The sequence below is a fragment of the Brassica napus genome, chromosome A2, assembly GCF_020379485.1.
Source record: "Brassica napus cultivar Da-Ae chromosome A2, Da-Ae, whole genome shotgun sequence".
Taxonomy (NCBI): domain Eukaryota; kingdom Viridiplantae; phylum Streptophyta; class Magnoliopsida; order Brassicales; family Brassicaceae; genus Brassica; species Brassica napus.
This window is the reverse complement of record NC_063435.1, coordinates 18,557,734-18,580,405: the sequence shown is the minus strand read 5'-3', so window position 1 is coordinate 18,580,405 and position 22,672 is coordinate 18,557,734. Positions and strand designations below refer to the sequence as shown.

Genomic DNA, 22,672 nt, shown 5'->3' with positions numbered 1-22,672 from the left:
AAAAATAATAAATGTAAAATTAATATGTTAGGCTTATTTTACATACATAATGATTGGACCACACTTTAAAAATACCAATAAAAATGCTTGAGCATTGTGTCAATATTATTGGACTTGTTAAAAAATTGACATAGTCTATAACCAATAACGTGTTCTTTCTTATAAAAATTCTTGGTAAATATGATAAAACACTATACAATGGAGTGAAATAGGTTAGAGTTGCGTCAAAAATAATGTGATATCTTCACTCGGTACATAAATTCTATTTTTAAATTGATTTCCCAAATTTTATTTTCTTTTAAAGCTTTTATGATTTCTGATTTTCTTAACAATTTTATTATGTTTCTAACTTTTAGTTTGATATGAAAACTCTGTAAAGAAAAACAATATTTGGCTAAACTAAAAATCCAATTTTGTGTTGTGTTTTTCACTTTAATTTCCTTAATTCATAACCAATCACAATTATTTGTTGCTTTCGTATGCATAAACTTTAACCATGGCCAAGTTCAGCAAGATACGTGATGTGATCTTGGCAAGCAAAAGAACTGATGCAACTAAGGAGATACAACAGCTTGTACCAGAACTAAGGGAAGTCAAAGAATGCGACTCGGTGGATGCTGCAAAAGGGATGCAATCCAGTGGATACGATTCTGTAGATACAACTGAGTGGATGCAACCCCGTGGATGCCATTCTGAAGATTTACACATACCACTTGGTCCGATGACTCGGTCTAAGCAAGCAAGGTTGCAGGAAGCTCTTCACCAACTCCTATACACTATCCAGGGCAGTCTAGAGTGTGCTGATCCAACCACACTGGTTGTGATTCAAGCCACCTAGCTCATTCATCGAGAGAGGTGTTGTGACTTGCACTCTTTTCCTTGGTTTGGTTTTGTCCCACTAGATTTTCCAAACAAGGTTTTTAATGAGGCTTGGACACAACACTACACATGATCCTCTTGATGAAACCATGCCCATTTCTTATCCCATTTTCGTCCATGAAGAATTATCCATAAGTCTATCTTTTAAATTTGAACTTTAGTCCTTATTTTCATTAATTACGTTGTGTTTCCAAAAAGTTGTGCATGTACAGTCTTCTTCTCTATATATTATGGACGAAATTCTTCAATAAAATCATCAAACTCTTTTCTAATAAAATTATCTCTGAATCTTGTTTGATCAAAGCTTGTCTAGTGTATTTCGGATTCATCCTTACATTGCAAGCAAAATCCGATAGTCTGAGAGCCAATTCCGCAACTCTTAGAAGTATCATCTCATTCTACTGCTTATTTTCATCATCACAATCGTTGGAGAACATTCAGGGACGTGATCAATCTATCCAGGATCACTTCAATACGAAACTATCAATTTCTAAAAACATTTTCATTCCGACATTTTAGTTGATGTGAATCTCAATGATTTTGTAATTTATTTATTTCAGCAATGATACTATTCAGTACTTGTTCGGAGAGAACTTTAATTTACTAATACAAATGTTAAAATATGAAAACTAAAAATGAGCTGATTAAAAGAAATTAGGGTGTGAACACATTAAATTGTTTGCGATTGAGTTAAGAAAATTAGTGTGTGCACACATTAATTTCTAAATGATTGTAATGCTGAAACGTAAGCATTCTAAAATTGAAATTATTGTGAGACAGACGCGTTAATTTGTGTGTGAATGCATTTATTAAGAATGGTTCTCTTTTAATATATAAGTGATTTGTTGATGATTATTTCACGTTTCCATAGATAGATCATTACCTAGTTTACCAAAGTCAGATATTGTTCATACATTCAGATCTGAAGGAGAACTCTTTTGGATACATGGGGATACAATCACACCTTAACTAGGTATTTAGCAACAGCATTAACCAGTGACAGACCCAACGTAATATTTAACCGGGGTCAAAATGATTGTTTTGCTTTATTTTTTCCATTTTTGTTTTTAATGAGTACGTAATTACAAAAATATCCTTCTTCATCTTTCCCAATTTCGACCTCCAAATCCTAAATTTCGAATCTCATCATTTTTTCACGATTCACCACGATTTCAACCTCTTTTCTTATGATTTTGTTCAATTGTAATGGGATTTCAACCATAACTATGATTATAATCTGAAAATGTTTTTAAATATTTATTTATTTTTATTTTTTTGAAAAAATCTGAATTTTAGGAGAAATTGGTCCAATCTGCCAAGGTGCACAGCTGAGTAACGTTTAAGCGCAGAGTAAATGTCCGATTTGCCCGCGTTTTAGAACAGGGACATTTTCTAAGGAACCGCGACACTGCCACCAGACTAAAAACAACGAATTGGTGTATATTGATCTACTTGACCATTGTTTGTTAGAACTTGAGACAGGTCATAGATTTGTACCGTCAGCCGATGAGTAAAAAAGTACAACTGTTAACATTCTTATTTTAGTTGTTTTTTTTTTTTTTTAAAGCATTCTTATTTTAGGTTTTAAAGCATATATAGATGTTTGCTAGAGGAAGAATAAACCCTCCAATAAAGCCTCTCACCCATTTTTGGCATTTTACCTGATTCCTAGCTAGAGATAAATTCTTTTGTTGCTGCCATCTCTAATCCGGTCCTCTTCCTTCCATTTCTTTTCTTTAATCTTTTTTTTCTTTACAATCTAAACATTTCTCTATTTTTCGATGATAATGTTTTGAAGAAAAAGAGCGTTAAGAATAAGAAGATTTTTACCAAAAAAGAAAAAAAAAAGATTCATGCAGGAAATGTATTTGTATAATCAATAAGAAAAAGTGTGTTTGTGTTTAAAAATAATAAAAAGATGACGACTGGTGGTGGAAAGGGAGAGAAGATATTGGTTTCGGTAAGAGTAAGGCCGCGGAACGACAAGGAAAAGACGAGGAACGATATCTGCGATTGGGAATGTGTAAACAACACAACCATAATCTGCAACAATAATTTGCCTGAGAGATCTCTCTTCCCATCTACCTATACATTTGGTAACATGTTAAAAGCTAAACTTAACCATTTTAGAGTTAAGGATGCTAAGAAAACAAGTTTTGAATTTTTTGTTACAGACAAAGTGTTTGGATTTGATAGCCCCACAAAACAAGTCTATGAAGATGGAGCCAAGGAGGTTGCTCTTTGTGTCCTCGAGGGAATCAATTGTAACAACGAATATTAACCTTACCAATGATTTGATTTGTTCTTGTCTCAATGAGTTTGGTTTGACACATTTTTTTGCAGCAAGCATTTTTGCGTATGGACAGACAAGCAGTGGGAAGACGTACACGATGAGTGGCATCACTGAATTCGCAATGAATGATATTTTTTGTTACATTCAAAAGGTTTGACATGCTCTCCCTATTTGTATATGAATATGATACAATAGTTATGGACTAAGGTTGTAAATATTCATTAATATTTTTAAGTTTTATATATGTAGTAACAAGAAATAATATAAAAATTTCAAGACCTTTTACTCCTTTCTTCCTTGATGAGCACAAAACCAACCCTCTTCTTATTATTTGTTTTCCTTCAGCATAAAGAACGGGAATTCACTCTCAAGTTCTCTGCAATCGAGATCTACAATGAAGCTGTGAGGGATCTCCTTAGTGGAGATAATAACCAGTTGAGGCTTCTAGATGATCCAGAGGTTAGTTATATCACTTTCTTTCAGATATTATGCCATACATTCTCTCATATTGTGTTTGCTTCACCAGAGAGGAACCGTCGTTGAGAAACTTATTGAGGAGACCCTCCGAGACAGAACCCATCTAGAGGAGCTTCTTTCAATTTGCGAGAGTAAGTAACACTCCCTGACTTGTATTATTATTTTTTTAATGATGAATGTTGTTAACTTATGAACCTATGTTGTCATTGCAGCTCAGAGGAAGATTGGAGAAACCTCATTGAATGAAACTAGCTCCAGATCACATCAGATTCTCCGGCTGGTAATCTCAACTTAACTATATTGTTTCTTCGATTCTCTCGAAAGCTATAGTGCTATGCTAATTCTTTTCATTTCGTGCAGACTATTGAAAGCTCTGGTCGAGAATTTTCTCTAGAGAGCTCCAGAACTCTTGCTGCATCCGTGGTATGATGATGAGCAATGTTTGTGATTTAATGAGTTTTTTTTTTTTGTCATCTTTCTTTTCTCTGATGTCAAAATGTCTTTGGATTATCAAGTGCTTCGTTGATCTGGCGGGAAGTGAACGTGCTTCTCAAACTTTATCTGCTGGTGCAAGATTGAAAGAAGGTTGTCATATAAACCGGAGTTTACTTACTCTTGGAACCGTCATCCGCAAACTAAGGTTCGGTTTTCGTTACTTATTAAGATCCTCTTCTACCAAAGACATGTGTGTATTATAAACAGGCAGTCTCATTCATTTTGAAACACAGTAAAGGTAGAAACGGCGGGCATATACCATATCGAGACTCGAAGCTAACTCGAATCCTTCAGAACTCTTTGGGAGGAAATGCGAGAACAGCTATCATATGTACAATGAGCCCTGCACGTAGTCATGTTGAACAGTCAAGAAACACACTTCTCTTTGCAACATGTGCTAAAGAGGTGACGACAAACGCTCAGGTCAATCTAGTTGTGTCAGAGAAGGCTTTGGTGAAGCAACTGCAACAGGAACTTGCTCGAATGGAGAATGAGTTGAAGAACATAGGATCTTCTTCTTCTGCAGGCTCTGAGTTCTATTCATTGCTGAAACAGAAAGAGGAAGTCATTTCACAAGTGATTCATCTCTCTCTCTCTCTCTCTTCTTAGTACATTCTTCTTATTTTTCTAACTATTAAAACTGCAGATGGAGGAACAAATGAAAGAACTAAAATGGCAGCGTGATGTAGCGCAATCTCGGGTGGAGACTTTGCTTAAAGCAACAGCAGAAGAGCGGTCTTCTCGGATGGATGAACATTCAATGTTAAGCTCCATGGATTTTGATGCAGATCTTCGAAGAAGAAGCTATGATTCAATAGATATTGGTGAGCCTAGTACCGTTAATAACTTCACCGAGAGGAACTTTGAGCTTTTCGAAAACCCTGAAGAAGATGATTTCTTGGTGGAAGACAATATTCCTCAGTTTTCGAGGTACAATCTGTACAATGGCTGGGAGGAGATTGTTCAAACAACCAACAACCAAAAAGTGGAAGGTGAGCAGAGTTGTGTCCAAGCAGAACCAGTGGAAAGCCATGACGACATTGTTGATAAGAAAGCTGTGTCTGAGGTTCTCTCACCCAGAAAAGAAGAAACTGTATCATCTCCGGAATACCAACCAAGCGATAGCTCGTTAATGGGTAATAATGAGCAAGAAGAGGTGGAGATTAGCACTCCTGCCGAAAAGGAAAACGTTGACTTATCGTCTCCAAATGCTAAGCCTGAGACCTCGGATTTGGAGATGAGATCATCAGTTGAAGTACAAGAAACACAGAAATTTGTGAAGGAAGACGAAGAGGAAAAGAAAGAAGAAAGGATGACAAGTTCATCAACAAAGCAAGCTGAAGAATGCTCAAATAAAGAAGAAGAAGAAGTTGCTCAGCCAGAGCAGCAAAATTCACTCCCTACAAAGAAGCAATGTGAAGAGACAGTCGAAGTGGAATTAGTACCTGATGGTGCTAAGCTAGATGAGGATGATAAATATTATAGCGAATCATCTGTCTACATGTCAGATGATGTTGACAACAGTACATACGAGGCTTTGAAAGAAAAGGTAAAGGAGATGCAGAAGAAAATTGAATACCTTATGAGTATGCACACAGCAGAACAACAACAGTCACCCTGCTTCAGAAGAGACTACAAGAGTCCGGAACTTTTCACTACAAAAAGAAGCCGAAGTTGCAGAGAGAATCTCTTGTGTGTTAGATCTCCTCTATGGTTTGATAACTTGGAAGCTAGTAACAATGCCTCACCTTCCTGGAGGGCTAGGGAGTTAAATGCATCTCCTGGACGACCCATGAACAAGACTACCAGCATTTCCTTTGATTCAGGGAGCTCTATGAGTTCTACACCCATTGATGCGCAAAGCCTGAAAGACTGTGATCCGCAAACGGACAATAGCTTCCAAGAATTTGTAGCAGGTCTCCAAGAAATGGCAAGGCAGCACTCACTTGACTCGACACCTGGGCTAGATTATGGAATTGAGATCAAGCCGGAAAGCCCTGCAAATGCATTGCCAAATGATCAATTAGAGAGAGAGCAGGGTGATGATTTGGTGAGTGAAATCTTTTCTTTCCTTTGAACTCTTTTTGTTGGGAAGATAAAAGATTGCATCCTTTCTTAAAAGTTTAGATGATCACCAATTGCAGGTAGAAGACGCAGTACCTAAGGAAACAGATTCCTCCACAGAGACTTTCCCAGATAAAGGACAATATACAAGCAACTTATCAGACTTTGAGAGACAGCAACGGCAAATAATTGAGCTTTGGGCGGTATGCAATGTACCACTGGTTCACAGAACCTACTTCTTCTTGCTCTTCAAAGGTGATCCATCTGACTATGTTTATATGGAAGTTGAACTCAGAAGGCTATCTTTTCTGAAGCAGACGATAAATAATGACACGGAAACATCAAGGTCTTTTTTGAACAACCTGCTTCAGTGACCCACCAATTAAGTATTATGCTAACCACTTCCTATATATGTTATCTAATCAGGACACAAACGGTGAAGGCACTCACACGCGAGAAGGAATGGCTTTCAAAACAAATACCAAAGAAATTCCCATGGAACCAGAGAATAGAACTCTACCGAAAATGGGGCGTGGAGGTGAACTCAAAGCAGAGAAGTCTGCAGGTGGCGTGCAAAGTGTGGACCAACACACAAGACACGGAACACATAAAAGAGAGTGCTTCTCTTGTGGCAAAGCTGCTTGGATTTGTTGAGGCTAGTCGAATGCCGAAGGAAATGTTTGGCCTCAGCTTGTTACCGGGAACCGAGAACGTAAAATCATCTGGCTGGAGATTTACCAAATCTTTCTCCAGTATGCGCTTGACCGGATCATAAAAAGGGCACATACACAGTTCCTGCTCATAAAATTGTGGAAGGATTGTATGTAAAATAACTAAATTTCTAGACGTCAAACCGCAAGAAAATTAATCTTTGAATTTTTTTTTTTTTTTTTGTGATTCTAACTTAGAATTTTTTTATCCTCTTAAATTTCTTAATCAAATTTAATTGCTCGATTGGTGAGTCCCACAATTACAACATAGGCTGTAACTGGAAATAGATTTAATGAATGCTATGAACGAAAGGAATTAAAAAAAATGGAATGTCAAAGTTGGAATGATACCACTTATGGAATAAAAATGAGTAATCGCAAGAAAACATTTTTATAAAAAAAAATAACATGGGACATACTTTTCCATGGTCCATTAACATTTACACATACTTTCTACTTGCCAAGTACTTTTGTTGAGTAAATTGACCAAAAACCCCTTCTAATTTAAACCTCACACTTTCTCTAACCTAAAATCTTCATCCTGTCACATATGGTTCGGAGACGGAGACAGAAGCGGAAGCAATAACAGAGGCGGTGGAGGATTGACTTATGGTGGTGGCACATACTAGTGATTAAAAAGTGGACCTGGTGAGATGGTTGAGGATCAGCAAGTGGAGGATCTTATGGTGGTGGTGCTTACCGAAACGGTGAAGGAAGAGGAGCCGCATGTGGAGGTGGAGCTCATAGAGGTGATCCTGCATTAATCTCACTGACGATTGGTGTCAACACTTAACGAATTAAATCCTTTTGATTCCGGCAGCTTCGTACACAAAGATTATGACGATGACCATGATTTAAATCTTAAGTCATGAAAGAACGCTTTCTCAAGCTTATAGACTTTTGAGACAGGGAGAGGTATGGTCTTATGGTGGTGATGAAAGAGGAAGAGCTGGAGGTGGAGCCGTGGTGGTGGATCAGAAGGCGGAAGGTAAGTACGAGGTGACGGTGGAGGAGCTAATGGCGGAAATGTAGCTTGTGCAGGTGGATATGAAAATTGTGGTGATGAAATAAGTGGTCGGGGGTCATTGACGCATGGAGGGTCTTGTGGTGTTGGTTGGATGCATATTATTGTGGTCGGAGGCGGATAACCATGTCCACAACCACACCATCGGTGGATGGTTATGAAAGTAGTGATGGTGAATGAGGTAGTTATGGCAGTGCAAAGAGGGATACAGCAGTGGTGGTGAAAGAGGTGGTTATGAATCGTCCATAATTTGAAATTGGTTTCATGACCACACCTAGTCTGGTCGAGAGAAATATGAAAAGTAAGGCAAAAGAATCTTGTCAAACACAAGGGCTTTTTGGGGAGAAAAATAAGAAAAGTAAAACAAAAAGTACCCATCAGTAACAAAGTATGTGAACATGCAAACAAACCTGGAAAAATAACCTACTTAATTATACTATTTAATTGTACTACTTAATTGTATTTAACAGTAAAATAATTTTCATTAAAATTAATAAACAATGATAAAAAGAAGTAAACATATTTATTTAACTTTAGTTTGATACTAAACATTCTTCGGATGATTTGTAAGTTTGATATCACTACAGAGTGTTTAAATAAGAAAATATGTTGCTATATTTTAGTTTAAGGTTGTAACAAATCATAGACTTAACCAGAATTTTCAAATTTAAAATCTTAACAAATCTGCCATATGACTACAAATAAATAATTATTATCTAAACATAATTAAAAATATCTAATTTTATTTCATTCCACTACATTCACGTAACTTTTTTCTTCTAAATGATTTATCATTGCATTTTATTTGTTTCCATTTATTCCACATGAATTATTGGAATGTGATCATTTTGTAATTCCATGTAACTGGTAGTTTTATTTTGGAATCAAACGTAATGACTCATTCCATGTATTCCTATTTTAAACTACTATAAATTATAAAATAGCATAATTTACAAAAATAGTAAAAATCATAATTCCACCTTATGACATGTATCATTTTATTTATTTATAAAAACATCAATGAACAAGTCTACATGTCTGATTCAGTGGTGGAGCCAGGGCTTGGGATATGGGTCAACTGACCCAAGTGAAATCTGTATTTTTACTTGTATTTAATACAAATCAGAAAATATAACAAAAAATAGACAACTGATCCATGTAATATATGTTTGTTATGAAATTGACCCACCTAAAATTTTTTGGCTGCCTATACCCATTCCTAATCATGACACATGTACTCATCCACATAAAAACTTTTCTAAATTGTGTTTTGATTTTGTTTTGTTTTTTGGCCCATTATTTTAGTTTTTGGTTAACCCATAAGACCCTTCTGAATTTTTCTAGAGTCATTACTTTTTAGGGATTTATCCGACTCACCGGACCATCTTCGTACTAAAGATGACGTGGCGATTTGAATCCTCATCGCTACCAATATCGTTGACACTATAACGGCTACAGTTTTATGTCTTCTGTCGTATTAAAGCAACCATTTATGTGGTTCACCCCACTCCTATCAATTTCTTATGCATTAAATCCTCATCATCATAGTCGAAGGTAACCGATAAAAGTTCCGACTATATATTTTCTCCAAGACTACGATGGATCTCCTCACCCCTATACAATCAGAGAAGATCAACTTTCTCAATGACGAGCTTTACCAATGGGTGGTAATTGCTGCAACTTTGTTGAATTTCCCCATAAACTCATAACTGATAACTTTTCCTGTGGGTATACATCTTCAGTTATCCGGTTTTTATGATCGTTATTGGTTGATTTCTGCACAACATGTCCTCCAAAGATTAGTCAATTCTGTATGAGCCCATCAAAGAGCTTGATATCATGTTAAACCAAGTGAGTTAAAACCAGATCCACCTGTGTCTTATCAAATTCTATTGAGGAAAGTTTGAATTTTTGTTTTGTTTGTAGACTGTTTAAGATACATGCAGGAGTTTCAGAAGCTATAATTTCAAGCGTAAATGATCCGGTAACTTTGTATTACCTCAGCAGGTTTGCACTTTGCAAATACATAACAAACACTACTGGAAAAAAAACAATATTACTATGGACAAATTATCTTAAGGCTGTTTTCTTTTGTACAGCCACCGATCACTTGCCTTTTCCCTCGATCAACCCTTTATAACACCTTCAGATCATGTAGAAATCCTCACTCCTTTGATGTGGACAATATCAGGTATGATTATTGTACATAAAGGACACAATCTCTTAACTATAGTTCATTATTTTAGCTAAAACCTCTTAGGAAGTTTTAACACTTTTGAAGATTTCTTGGAACTTATGGTAAGAACATCAATGACCTTGACAAGTACTCAGAAGCTAAAAGCAATCTTGATTTTTTCGAAAGAACACTGAAGTGGAGTCATCTTGCTCCCACTGCACCTAATACACTCAGTGAGAATTCACCTCCCCCCTGCCTTGCAAAATATATATTTCGAACAAAGTTCCATTTTGGAGTCTATTGGTTTTTTTTAATCAAAAAAGAAGAATTTGGAGTCTATTGGTTTGATTCACTTCTTTGCAGGTTGTTATCCTTTCACCGATTGTGACCTTTTCATGATTGCAACTTGCCCTCATGTCTTCTTCATTGGGAGTCAAGATAAATATGACAACCGTTCGGTAAAGGAACAATATCCTTGCATAAATATTATTATATAAGTACATAGTAGGTATTTTTTGTTTCTTGGGTCAAACAGTGCTCTAAGTGTGTTGGGTAATATATTAATTTTGCAGGGTCAGAAGGTCAGCCGGGAAGGTTGATCTTCATTCCTAAATTTTGTGAGACCGGTATTGCTGTTGTAGTGAATTGAACTTTGATCATAGATCATCCTCACTGGAATTCAATTTTTCTTTCATATCTCAAAAATCTGTTGTTGTTGTTTTTCTTTGGCAGATGAACCTAAGGAATCTGGAGTGTTACACTCGTAGCTTTGACATCTATCTATACTAATAAAGTTGTTTTTCTCTTTTTTCCTTGCGCCATATCATCTTTTAGTATTGGGAAATTAATGCCAATGCTCGGGCTTTTGATGTTTATTATTGGGCCCAGCAAGAGATGTGTGAGCTAGGACTAGAGAGAGAAGCGTGAGGAGAAAAGAGAGGATGGGGCGAGGAGAGGAGATAGAGAGAGACATGGGCGAGGAGAGGACTGAGGAGAGAGATAGGGGAAGGAGGAGAGATGAAGGCGAGGTGTTCTATATATGTACTTCTCCGAAAATCGTTTTGTATGATTCTAGACAACCGTCCAAAGATTATTTCGTAAACGCTGATTTCGTATTGTTTTACGAAGGTTGTTATATTAGGTCACTTATTTTTACTATACAAAAGTTTCTTCATTTAAACATCAATTGAAACGGCTTTGCTATATTCTTTGTTGTAAGTATGTTTTGTTGGATGACTTTTATTCACGAATAAACTCTTAGGTTTTTCTTGAAAAGGATCGTGTTTCGGATAATTTCGTCATAATGTTTCGTGTAATTTTCTAGTTTGGATGCGGCATATGTGGATTTAGAGCATCTCCAATGTATTACTCCATATTTTACTCCAAAATGGTGCAACACCAAAATGGAGTAAAGTTTTACTCCAATGTATTACTCCATTTTCTACTCCAAAAATAATATATTTTATTAATAATTGTTAATATTACTTTATATTTATAAAAAAATTACTAATCAACCCCAACTATTTTATGTTTACAAAAATTCCTTAAAAAAATTATTTAAATTAAACAGTTATTATTAAAAAGTACAAGAAATCATAAAAATAAAATAAAAGACAATATATAAGTTGGTTTAATAGTGGCATTAGAATATTTTTCTCACAATGATCAACTAATACATTTCGTAATGAAACATAAGCTTCTTTATCTTTGATATTCCTAAATCGAACAAGAAAATTTTAAAATCAGACATTTTCATCTTATGTAATTTTGATATATGGAGGTATAGCTTCTCTTCCAAGTTCAGTTGGTGCATCAAATTCACGCTCATCCTTAATTATCATGTTATGTAGAATTATATATGTAGTCTTGATGTCATGTAACACATTTTTTTCCAAAACTGAACATGCCCTTTCACAATAGCGAAACGCAACTATAGATCCTTTTATGTTATCTTTATTTTATATTATTATTTTTTTATTATAGTATATATTTTTATGTAAAATTATTAAATAATGGAATATCTTGTTTGTTTATGTTATTGTATCATTTTAAAATATTATTTAAGTAAGAAATAAAAACATTAAAGATTTAAAGGACCAATTCACAAATAAAAAAAGTTCAACACTAAATGGAGTAACTCTAGCCATTACTCCATTTTGGAGTTGAAAATGAAGTGGGGTTGGAGAAGATTTTACTCCAAAATGATGTTTGGAACAGAAAATGGAGTAAGGTTGGAGATGCCCTTATTAGTATCTCGACATTTATGGCTTGTAAACTTTTAAGAACTGTTTGATAATATACTAACAATTTTGACAGTTGATCTCAGTATAACTTATTTTGACTCCAATGCACACGAACAGAAGTTTAGAATTTGCAACTTCTCAAAATATAAAATGCTTTGTCGGAAAATTTTATTTAACTTACATTGGTGAATGTGAGTAGTTAACCTGTTGTACTACGACGCAATTCAGATACGAGAATCTCCTAGTGGCGGTGTCGTTTGATATTGTTTAATTGCTGCAATTCTAACACAACAATGCGAGATTGGGGTAGGAGTCCTAAAGGGATTGTTATTCTATGTTACATTAAACATTAGACAGTTGACTTTTTGAAGTCTTCACAAGTCTTCTATAAGATGTTGCGTAATAAGTGACAACACCCTATAGACTTCATCCTTCTGTTTGTTGCTTTTGTCAGCATTGACAAAGACACAACCTTGGCCTCTAACTTCAATCCAACTACATCCCGAGATACGCTTGAAACCCGTTTCCTTAATCTTCCTCCGTATCTCCGACACATTCTGCCACTTCTCCACAGCAGAGTAAGCATTTGAAAGCATAACGTATGACGAAACATCTCTGGGTTCCATCTCTAAGATCTTCGACGCCGCTAATTCAGCCAAACGCTTGTTTGAGTGAATCTTGCATCCCCCAAGCAATGCTTTCCAAAACCCGATTCCCGGATCAAGAGGCAGACTTTTAATAAGCTTCTCTGCTTCTTCGAAATGACCTGACCTAGAGAGCATATCCACCATACATGCATAGTGCTCAGGTTGTAGCAGGTTTGGATTATCATAATCATTCACTGCTTTGTTGAAATATGAGTACCCTTCATGGATTAGGCCCCTGTGGTTACACGCAAATAACACTCCAAGAAGTGTCACACTGTTTGGTTTCAGGTTTGTGTCTTTGATCATCTTTTCAAACATGGCTATAGCTTCTTCTCCTCTTCCGTTGTGCGCATAACCCCATATCATAGAGTTCCAAGAGACGATGTTCCTTTCTTGTTCATGGAGCTTGTTGAAAGCCAAAACACTATCCTCCATGTTTCCACACTTGGAGTAAAAACTAATGAGAGAATTCCAAACAAAGACATTATATTGCTGACCCAAGAACTTGATAGCACAGGCGTGGATACTTTTACCACCACCATGAGAAGCTATATTGGATATGGCTGTTATCGTACAAGGGAAGGTTGATTCATTAGGCATCACCACACCTTCCCTTAACATATCCACAAAAGTACGCACAGCTTCTTCATTCCGTCCCGTCTGACTAAACCCACCAATCACTGCGTTCCAAGTAACAACACTTCTCTCTGGCATTGTTCTAAACAAGGAAAGGGCTTCCTCAAATTCATGTTTCTTTAGGTACCCACTTATCAAATTGGTAAAAGAAATAACGTTTGGATCTCTAGTATCATCAAAGCTTCTACGAGCATCCATCAACGTGCTCAGCTTCACGTAACAGTTCAAAACCGCACTGCCCACAAACACATTCGACGCAAGTCCAATTTTTAACGCAAAACCATGTAGCTGCTTGCCTAATTTGACATCTCTCGAAGATGAAGAGGACCCAATGACGGTGCCGAAGGTGAACTCGTTTGGTCTGATTCCCAGATACAGCAACCTTTTGAAAGCATGGATTGCCTCTACATGCCTGTTTTGTTTCACAAAGCGGCCAATCACGGCTGTACCAGAAATGACATTCAAGTCTCGAATTTCGTCGAACAGTTGGTGTGCCTCACAGGTCGAACCCGAATCCGAGAATCCAACTGACTTGGGGACCGACTCTTGTGATTTGGTAACAAGGGCACTTGCCAAAGAGTGAGATTTCCTTGTAACGATTCGCGAGAGATATAGTCTTTGAGATGAAACCATAGATACAGCCTATCAACTATCCTCCTGTCTTCCCCACGGAAAGAAACAAGTAAACGAAGTTGAAGAACCACACAACTCACGAGTTATTTTACCAAAAAAAAAAAAAAAACTCACGAGTTCAAACAATCTTTGTTAATGTAATCACTTCAAGAGTTAGATGTCATTTCTGTCGCAGGCATCTGATCCTCTGTTGCTTTTTCTTGTATTTACCTAGACCCACTATGTCTGGTTTAGAGTTTAGAGTTTAAAATTTAGAGTTTAAAGTTTCGGTTTAGATTTTTCTGTTTTTGATTCTATAGATTTAGAAACTTTCCGGTTTTTACAGAATTCAATTAGTTTTGCTTCAATACTTTTGATTTTTTTGTTCGATTCATATATCGAAATTGAAAACTGTTAATATTTGAAAAAATTAATCCAGTTTAGTTTCAAATTGGTTCTTTTTTTTTCAATAATATGGATAAAACATCACATCATTCAGATTTTTAGATTAAATATTGGGGAATTTTCAATTTTACCACTTTGGTGATATAATTATTCATATTTACCACTAGTAAATGAATATTTTCAAAAATATTTTTTTCAGTAAAAAATAAAAGACTTTTATACTCTTATATATATATAATAAATAAATAACAAAATTTTACAGAATTCAATTAGTTTTACTAGTGAATTCAATTACACAGAATATTTAGAGATGATGGCATCTGACAATCGCCCAATAGTGGCCTACTTGGAGGATAAAGTTGTCAGAAGGAAAGGACAATTCTGTTTTGATAAGAAATGGATTGGACAAAAGAGTCTTATAGAATCAATTATAATGGATTGGTTAGATTATAGTGGAGGAATGGAAGATGGTATAGTGGAAAAAATTAAGAATTGTCGTCACGAAGTTGCTAAATGGCGGAAAAATAATCCACCTTATGGAAAGGAAAAAAATAAATGAGTTACAGAAAGCTCTCGAAGAGGTACAAACATATAACACTAGATCTGAGGAGGATATTCTGAAGGTATTTAGGAAGCAACAAGATGCATATAAGGATGAAGAGGATTACTGGCATTAGAAAAGTAAGAATATGTGGTATTCATCTGGATCTTAACACGAAATTCTATCACGCTTTAACCAAGCAAAGAAGGGTTCGTCATAGGATAGTCGGGTTACATGATGCTGCAAGAAATTGGATTACAGAGGATACTGGGGTGGAAAATGTCGCAGTAGACTATTTTGAAGACTTGTTTAGTACCACTTCACCATCAGAATTTGATAGCTTCCTCACAGAGGTAACACCGGGTATCACTCCTCAGAGGAATCAACGATTGTTAAGAATAGCAACTGAGAATGAGGTTAGATAGGCTTTATTTATGATGCACCCAGAGAAGGCGCCAGGACTAAACATCATGACAGCTCTATTTTTTCAATATTCTTGTGATATCACTCAAATTATCCGAATGAGTGATTTATACGCTCTCAAATAATAGGTCGAGTTGTAGTACTTAGCGATCGAATTCACAGGGAGCTAGGGAACCAATTAAATCTAATCAGTTTGATTAAGCTAGGCTAGTATGTTTAAAGCATTAAATAGAGATATGCAAAGCAGTAAACAGTAAACAAGTTGAACAAGACAATTGTTCAGGTTGCCAAAGAGTTGTTTGATGGAAGGATGGTTACTATACTTAGGGTTTCATTCAGGTTATTAGAACTCTAAACTATAGATGCTATTGATTCTAGAACTCAATATCTAATGCAAAAGACAACCAGCTCTCGCTGTGAGTCTAATCTATTGAATAAGTTCAGTATTTCAGTTCTCGCATGTCAACACAAATCGAGCATCGACCGATGCTATGATATGAGCGTCGATCGATGCTACGATATGGACGTCGATTGATGCTACGGATTGAGTGTTGATCGATGCAATGGTATAAGCGTCGACCGACACTGCCTTAGGCAAGCATTATCGAACATATCGATTATGTTCAACTAGATTCCTAGACCAACTCTCGTATGCGCCTACGTATCTAATCCAGCAGGATTCGGATTCTGTTAATTGATTGCACTCTCGTGCCTCTCAATTGTCCTATGATTCTAGGTTCAAGCAATTAGTCACACTCTCGTGGTTTTCCAACTACTCTAGATCGTAGTATTACAAGCTATCCTGATGTATAGATCTTTAGATATCCTAACAATCATATAATTCAGAAATTCATTCAAAACCTAGAAATTCCTAAACCTAGCAGGTGGATCTACTCACGCATGATGTTTGTCACAGAAATCATGCATGATCTTCGTCTTGTATGAATCTCTTCAACCTTACTATCCCGTTGTTTCCATTCTGTTGCATCCTCCCGTGCATATCTCAATAAACTTCTCCAGTCAATTTCCTTTTGCTGGAATATTAAAGTGTTTCTACTCTTCCATAATCTCCATAGCAGCCAGAAGGGCAAATCCTGCATGTGTGACAATCGAGTTGATAATGAGCATTGCAAGCATGCATCAATTTTCTCTAAAAGCATGTGTGACAATCGAGTTGACAATTCCGTAATTTTATTTAAGGAAATAATGAAGCACATTAATAATGTATTTATGGTTAGTTTAATAAAAAATTTATTATATATTTAGATGGACCAACTTATTTTTCTAAGGATTCTAGGAATTATTCTAGTGATGACACGTGGGTACAAAAAAATATTGTAATGCTTCTCAATCTATACTATTATTTGCAAAGTAAACTTTTGGAATCGAGCTTTCACGTTAAAAGTTAGAGTGGTTAATATTGTCTATATCATTAATGAATAAAATGTATAGCTAAATTAAAAAAAAATAAAAATAAATTCAATTTAATTTATTTAATTAGATAATTGATTAAAATTAATAATAGAAAGAATTATCCAAAATCTGAAAATATAATTTTAAAAAGAGATAATTTATGTATATATTGTATTGTTATCTGAAAAAGTCTTTTAGCAAAAAGTTAAAAACATAAATTATATACTAAATACTAATCAAATAAAATTATTAATTATATAATTAAAAATAGAATATTGAATTATCCAAAATCTAAAAATATAATTAAAAAAGATAATTTCTATATATATATATATATATATTGTATTGTTATCTGAAAATGTATTTTAGTAAATAGTTAAAACATAAATTATATAATTAAATATTAATCAAATAATATTTTTTAATTATATAATTAAAAATATAATATTAAGTTATTTAATATTTATTTTAGTATAATAAATATAGTGTACAAAAAACTTTTCAAAATTTATGAAAATGTTTAACCCCGCTCGCGGGCAAAATACCTAAATAATTTTAATATATAAAATAACCACAAAATAAAAAAAGAATTTTAATTATTTTAGATAATTGATTAAAATTAATAATGATAAGAATTATCCAAAATCAAAAATATATTTTAAAATAAAAAGATAACTCATATATATATTGTGTTGTTATCTGAAAAAACATTTTAATAAAAGCTAAAAATTAAATAAACAGAAAACACATAATTAAATATTCATCAAGTAAATTCTTAATTTTTTTATTGAAAAGATGAAGTGTTTAGAAAAAGAAGATATTTCCTAAATATACTGTAATATACAAAGAAAATTACAAAATATTATAAGACAAAATAATATTTAGATGAAAATATAAATTATAATATGTATTATAGTTTTTATTTAGTAATGAATGTATTAATCAGTAGCTATAAAATATTTATGCCCGCATCTGCGGGCCAAATACCTAGTTAATATATAAAGGATCAGTTTGGTTTAAATCTAGAACGTCAAATAAATCAGAATCAAGTCTCCATTAAACCAAACATAAATGACTCAAGAATCTTGTGTTCACCAACAATAACACAATCAAACTCAAACAATTTCGTGTAAAAGACCAGAACTGAAACCAACAAAGGAAACATTATTCACAGTTGAAGGTCTAAATTCTAGAGGAACATTCCAAGCATTCAGATTATCATCTGACCATTTCAAGTCAACATTCTCAACGCTGAACCCATTCACGTGTTCCATAATGATCCCAGCTGTGGCGCTATGGTTCATTAGACCTTGACATCCAGGTCTATAATCGACGAGCCCTGAAGTGTAATTACTCCATCTTCTCAAAGTAATGTTCATGTTCTTGAACTTTATGTCTGTGAGTAATCCGTTTGGAGAGCCAGATAAAAAGACTCCGTTTTCAGAAACGATTGTTATGTTAACGAAAAGGAGATTCGAGATTGAGCCTTCCTTTGAAGATGAATCGCGCGGGCAAGTTGTTATATAGATTGGTTCTGCTCTTCCCCACCAGGACGGATCATAGTATCTTGTACTGATGTTCATGTTTGAAAACGTAATGCCATTCACATTTCCTGCAAAAAAAGGCCACTTACATGAGTAGTTTATGCAGCGAAAGAAGGAAACTGTTTACCTCCATCGCGTATTTGCATGCCAAGGCCTCTGTGTGATTCAGAAATGGTGATGTTATCAAAGACGAGACTTTTGAATTCAAACCAGCTCGCACTACCAAGTTTAATGGCGGAGGATTTGGTGCGGATCCAGCAGTCTGTAACGGTTAAGTTGTAAAGCGGAGCAACATAAGTCTTGGGGCAGATCGCGTCATCTCCTGTATCGATGTGACACCGAGTTATGAAAGTATTGTTTGAATCTTCTATGTCGATGCCATCGTTATTTGGCGTGTTGAAATCGCCTAAGATTGATACGTCGTGGACAGAAGTGTTCTCGCACCTCACGATATGCAAACTGCAAATCCAAAACCAGAGATCTACATTAGTTCTTGATCTTGGCTGAACACGGAACAAGTGAGAGATAGTACTGACCACCAATACGCAGGATCACGAAGCGTGATGTTCCAGATGTGAACATTGGTGGAGTCAACGAATCCAACAAGCCTAGGTCTACACTCATCACCCAAGCAAGCCCCAGTCTGATTCCAGCTCACCATCACGTTCTTCCTCTCATCGAATCTCACCACGAATTTAGATCCCTGTCCGTCGATTGCTCCTCCGCCGGTGATTCCAACATCCGTCGCGTTGTTCGCCACCACCACGTACCATTCCGACGAAGTCTCCGCCGGATAATCTTCAATCCTCGGTCCCCCGAGAAGCACCGCGTTCTCCGTCACATCGAGCAGGACGCCGGATCGGAGATGGAGCTTGGCGGTCAGGTAGGTGCCGAGAGGAAACTTGACGCGGCAGATGGAGGAAGATGAGGTGTAGTGATGATTGCAGGCGTTGATGGCGGACTGTATCGCGGAGGTATCGTAGTGGATACCATCGCCGGTGGCGCCGAAATCGGCGACGGAGAGGGCCAAGGAATCGCCGGGAAGTTGGATCTTTTGTGATGACGTGTACGGACGTGATTGGATTACGGAGAATAATAGGCACAGGGGCAATAATATGCTTCGCAACAGTAGTGGGAAGTCCATTGCGAAATTTTGGGTCTTGCGATCTTATCCTAATGGACTTTATCACAATTCACAGTATTTGAAAAAAAAAAATAATAATATGATCTCACCGAAATAAAATAAAATAAAAAGGGATAATGGTCATTTATTTATATCATGAACTTTCTATTTTGATCAAAAAAAATCATGAACTTTACTTTGGATCATTTAAATCATCAATTTAACATGACTAACAATTTAAGTTTACAACTAAGTTTGACGATGCCAATTTTAATTTGTCATTAGTTCGATTAACAAAGGGATTAAATGGGTACTATCTCTGTTAAACACCAAACGACGTCGTTTTAAAATTAGAAAACCCCCAATCAATATATTCCCAAATCAAAATCCCTAAATCTCTAATCTCATAAACGGCTTTTTTTTACATTTTTGTCTCGATTTGATGATCAGTTCATCTTCAGAGATAAAAAAAAACATGGGGAAGAAATTCGTGGATTCTCAGTGAAATGTGAGTGTGGTTTACATGTAAAACTTTACTTATCAAAGACACAAGAGAATTCGGAAAGACCTTTCTACTGTTGCATAACCAAAAAAGATGAAAACTTCTTAGATGTTTGCATTATTTAAACAGCTTATGAGATGTTCTTTATGTTATTTAGACAATAAAACATCTAATTTGATCATGAATTAGAGACATTTATTCAAGTGGATTGAAGATGCTGTATATAAAGAAGTTGAAAATGTTATTCCAAAAATCGAAATCGTTAAAAAGAAGATGCTATTCTAATTTAAATTGTATTATAATATAATTTAAAAAATAAGAAAGCATCTATCAAAATCTAGTAACAATATAAAGAAATTGAACCATAAGCACATCTACTATAAAAAATTGTATCTTGTTCATAGATCGAGGATAAAACATTCATTTCAATTATTTCTCTTCATCTCCTAAATCGTCTGAAAAGAACATTAACAAGATTTATAAAAAAAATAATTGTGGCTATAATATTTCAGATTTCAAGATTCAACTGTTTTTTTTTTTTTTTTTTAATTTCAACTGTTTGTTTCGAGTTGCAGATTCAAAACGCTGGGATTTGAAGAAAATGACATCTAGAATTTAATTTGCACAAAATTTAAAAGTTGGGGGTTTAGTATACTCCTTTTGTTTGGTGTTCATTTGTCTCAACACGGATCTTCTTTTGGACAACATATTTACTAATTCAGTTTGCATATATCAGAGCATCACTTAGTTCTATGATTTAGTATGGTTAACTAGTATAACCTCCCGTGCGTAGCACGAATCAATTTAATATTTAAAATTTGTTTGATTATCTTAAAACTTTAACTCAGAATAAATAAAATATTATATCAACAGCATCTGCATTTAAACAAAACAATTGAAAGAGGTAAATTAATAATTCTGGTAGTATTATAAACATGGATACATGTTTGCAATACTTTTCACAAAATAATTAAAATACCAAAATATAAAATATATAGTTATAATACTATATTTATTTCATTACCTTTATCCATGATGTTTGTGCAAAATATCAAATACTTAATATAACATAATATTTAAATTTTGAATGTGATACGGTGTATCTTATAAATTTAATCACTTTTATATATCTTTAGTTTAAATTATTATTTCATCTACACTTCATGTTTAATTATCTAGAATCTTTTTTTGAAAAACATAAACTTAAACAAAATTATACCATGTTACTTATTTTGATAGGTTTTTTAATTTTTAAGATCTCATTTTACAAATTATTTTGATACTTATTTGCTTTTTATAAAAGCGAAAACATTTTTCTTAAATTACTACTTAAGGTTTTAGGAGAAATATTGGTTTTATTCAAGAATCTTATTTCCTTTATGTTCTACATATTTTTTTAATACTTATTTTGATAGTTTTTTGGCTCATATTTTGATAGGTTTTTGAATTTTTAAGATCTAATTTTACAAATTATATTGATACTTATTTGCTTTAAAAAAAAGAAATATTTTTTACTATTTAAGGTTTTAGGAGAAATATTGGTTTTATTCATAAATCTTATTCGCTTTATATTTTACAAATTTTTTTTAAACTACCGAGTAAAAACTTGATAAATTTCTAAATTAATTGTAAAAATGATTTGAAATTGCATTATTTCGGAGGTAAAACGATTTTGAAACAGAATCACTTTTACAACTTAAATGGTCAATAGATCATTTACTGCATTAAAATTTTGAGGCTGTATATACTTTTTTAATGGATAAAAAGTAAACAATTTTTTTTACCTGGAATTCTAAATGGTCAAACGTTTTGCATTTTACCATGTAATCCATTTGTCTTCAAGCTTCCCAACTTTACCCAGGAACAGATCTGATCCAAAATAATTATTTGATTTCTCATACGTTCTTCTTCTTCAAACAGCTATAATAATTTCAAAGTGAACAATAAAAAATATTTGTGCTATTCTTTTACTTTGCTTTTGCATAATGAGTTTCATATGAATATGTTGCATACCACCACGTATACCTGTAAATTCAAGAAGTTATGCAACAAAATCCTTAAGGTTCGACGAATCTCTCCAAAATCATCAAGCTCTATTCGACGCACTTTCAAACTGGACCGCCACAATCAAATTGATGCTTCGAAAGTGGTTCCAAAACTACTGTTGTGCTTTCAAGGTTCGTTTGAAAAAAATAAAAACTGAAAATTTAGAAGAGATAAGAGGATAAGTTGTGTTTTCAAGGTTCATTTAATTTATAAACAGGTTATACGAAAGAGGTAGAGATCGTGGGTTATTCGAAAAGCGGTTTAGAGACAGACAGAGGTTAATGATGCTTTTAATTTTGTTTCCAATTAATTTTAAAGCACAAACCATGTGTCAGAATTTGATTGGCCATGTGACTTGTGCTTTAGTGTATAAGGGATACCGATTTTCCAAATTTAAAAAAAGACCAATTTGCCTAAAA

The 22,672-nt window shown here is 34.5% G+C and overlaps 3 protein-coding genes and 1 pseudogene across 4 annotated transcripts; 2 read left to right on the top strand and 2 right to left on the bottom strand.

The window, feature by feature from the left end:
• The first annotated feature begins 2,473 nt into the window (after positions 1–2,473).
• On the top strand, positions 2,474–11,506 carry LOC125587912 (kinesin-like protein KIN-7J). Of its 2 annotated transcripts, XM_048759288.1 has the most exons (12): positions 2,474–2,975; positions 3,054–3,143; positions 3,223–3,323; positions 3,518–3,631; positions 3,699–3,780; positions 3,862–3,929; positions 4,010–4,072; positions 4,165–4,289; positions 4,378–4,720; positions 4,791–6,194; positions 6,289–6,554; positions 6,635–11,506. In XM_048759288.1, the coding sequence occupies exons 1-12, from the start codon at positions 2,798–2,800 to the stop codon at positions 6,981–6,983; spliced, it is 3,183 nt and encodes a 1,060-aa protein (XP_048615245.1). In that variant the 5' UTR covers positions 2,474–2,797; the 3' UTR covers positions 6,984–11,506. The 2 variants fall into 2 exon arrangements, with proteins under 2 accessions (XP_048615245.1, XP_048615243.1); XM_048759286.1 differs by having other exon boundaries at positions 2,474–3,143.
• On the top strand, positions 7,572–10,907 carry LOC106369706 (DNA polymerase delta small subunit-like). The gene is made up of 8 exons (XM_013809824.1): positions 7,572–7,667; positions 7,828–7,946; positions 9,869–9,926; positions 10,042–10,133; positions 10,224–10,351; positions 10,482–10,576; positions 10,691–10,699; positions 10,851–10,907. Exons 1-8 carry the CDS (start codon positions 7,572–7,574, stop codon positions 10,905–10,907), a joined length of 654 nt encoding a protein of 217 aa, XP_013665278.1.
• Positions 11,507–12,606: 1,100 nt separating the features above from the next.
• On the bottom strand, positions 12,607–14,668 carry LOC106370372 (pentatricopeptide repeat-containing protein At5g42450, mitochondrial). Its single transcript, XM_022720646.2, has one exon. The coding sequence runs from the start codon at positions 14,275–14,277 to the stop codon at positions 12,736–12,738; it is 1,542 nt and encodes a 513-aa protein (XP_022576367.1). The 5' UTR covers positions 14,278–14,668; the 3' UTR covers positions 12,607–12,735.
• Positions 14,669–18,073: 3,405 nt separating this feature from the next.
• On the bottom strand, positions 18,074–19,767 carry LOC106371593 (annotated as a pseudogene).
• Positions 19,768–22,672: the final 2,905 nt, after the last annotated feature.

Excerpts from the sequence above, each read along its gene's own strand:
- LOC125587912 (XM_048759286.1), top strand. The coding sequence starts at position 2,798 with ATGACGACTGGTGGTGGAAAGGGAGAGAAGATATTGGTTTCGGTAAGA. Across the intron at positions 3,781-3,861 it reads GCTTCTTTCAATTTGCGAGA|CTCAGAGGAAGATTGGAGAA; the intron begins GTAAGTAACACT and ends TTGTCATTGCAG. Across the intron at positions 4,073-4,164 it reads GAACTCTTGCTGCATCCGTG|TGCTTCGTTGATCTGGCGGG; the intron begins GTATGATGATGA and ends TGGATTATCAAG.
- LOC106369706 (XM_013809824.1), top strand. The coding sequence starts at position 7,572 with ATGGTTGAGGATCAGCAAGTGGAGGATCTTATGGTGGTGGTGCTTACC. Across the intron at positions 7,668-7,827 it reads TGGAGGTGGAGCTCATAGAG|GGAGAGGTATGGTCTTATGG; the intron begins GTGATCCTGCAT and ends CTTTTGAGACAG. Across the intron at positions 10,134-10,223 it reads TTTGATGTGGACAATATCAG|ATTTCTTGGAACTTATGGTA; the intron begins GTATGATTATTG and ends ACACTTTTGAAG.
- LOC106370372 (XM_022720646.2), bottom strand. The coding sequence starts at position 14,277 with ATGGTTTCATCTCAAAGACTATATCTCTCGCGAATCGTTACAAGGAAA.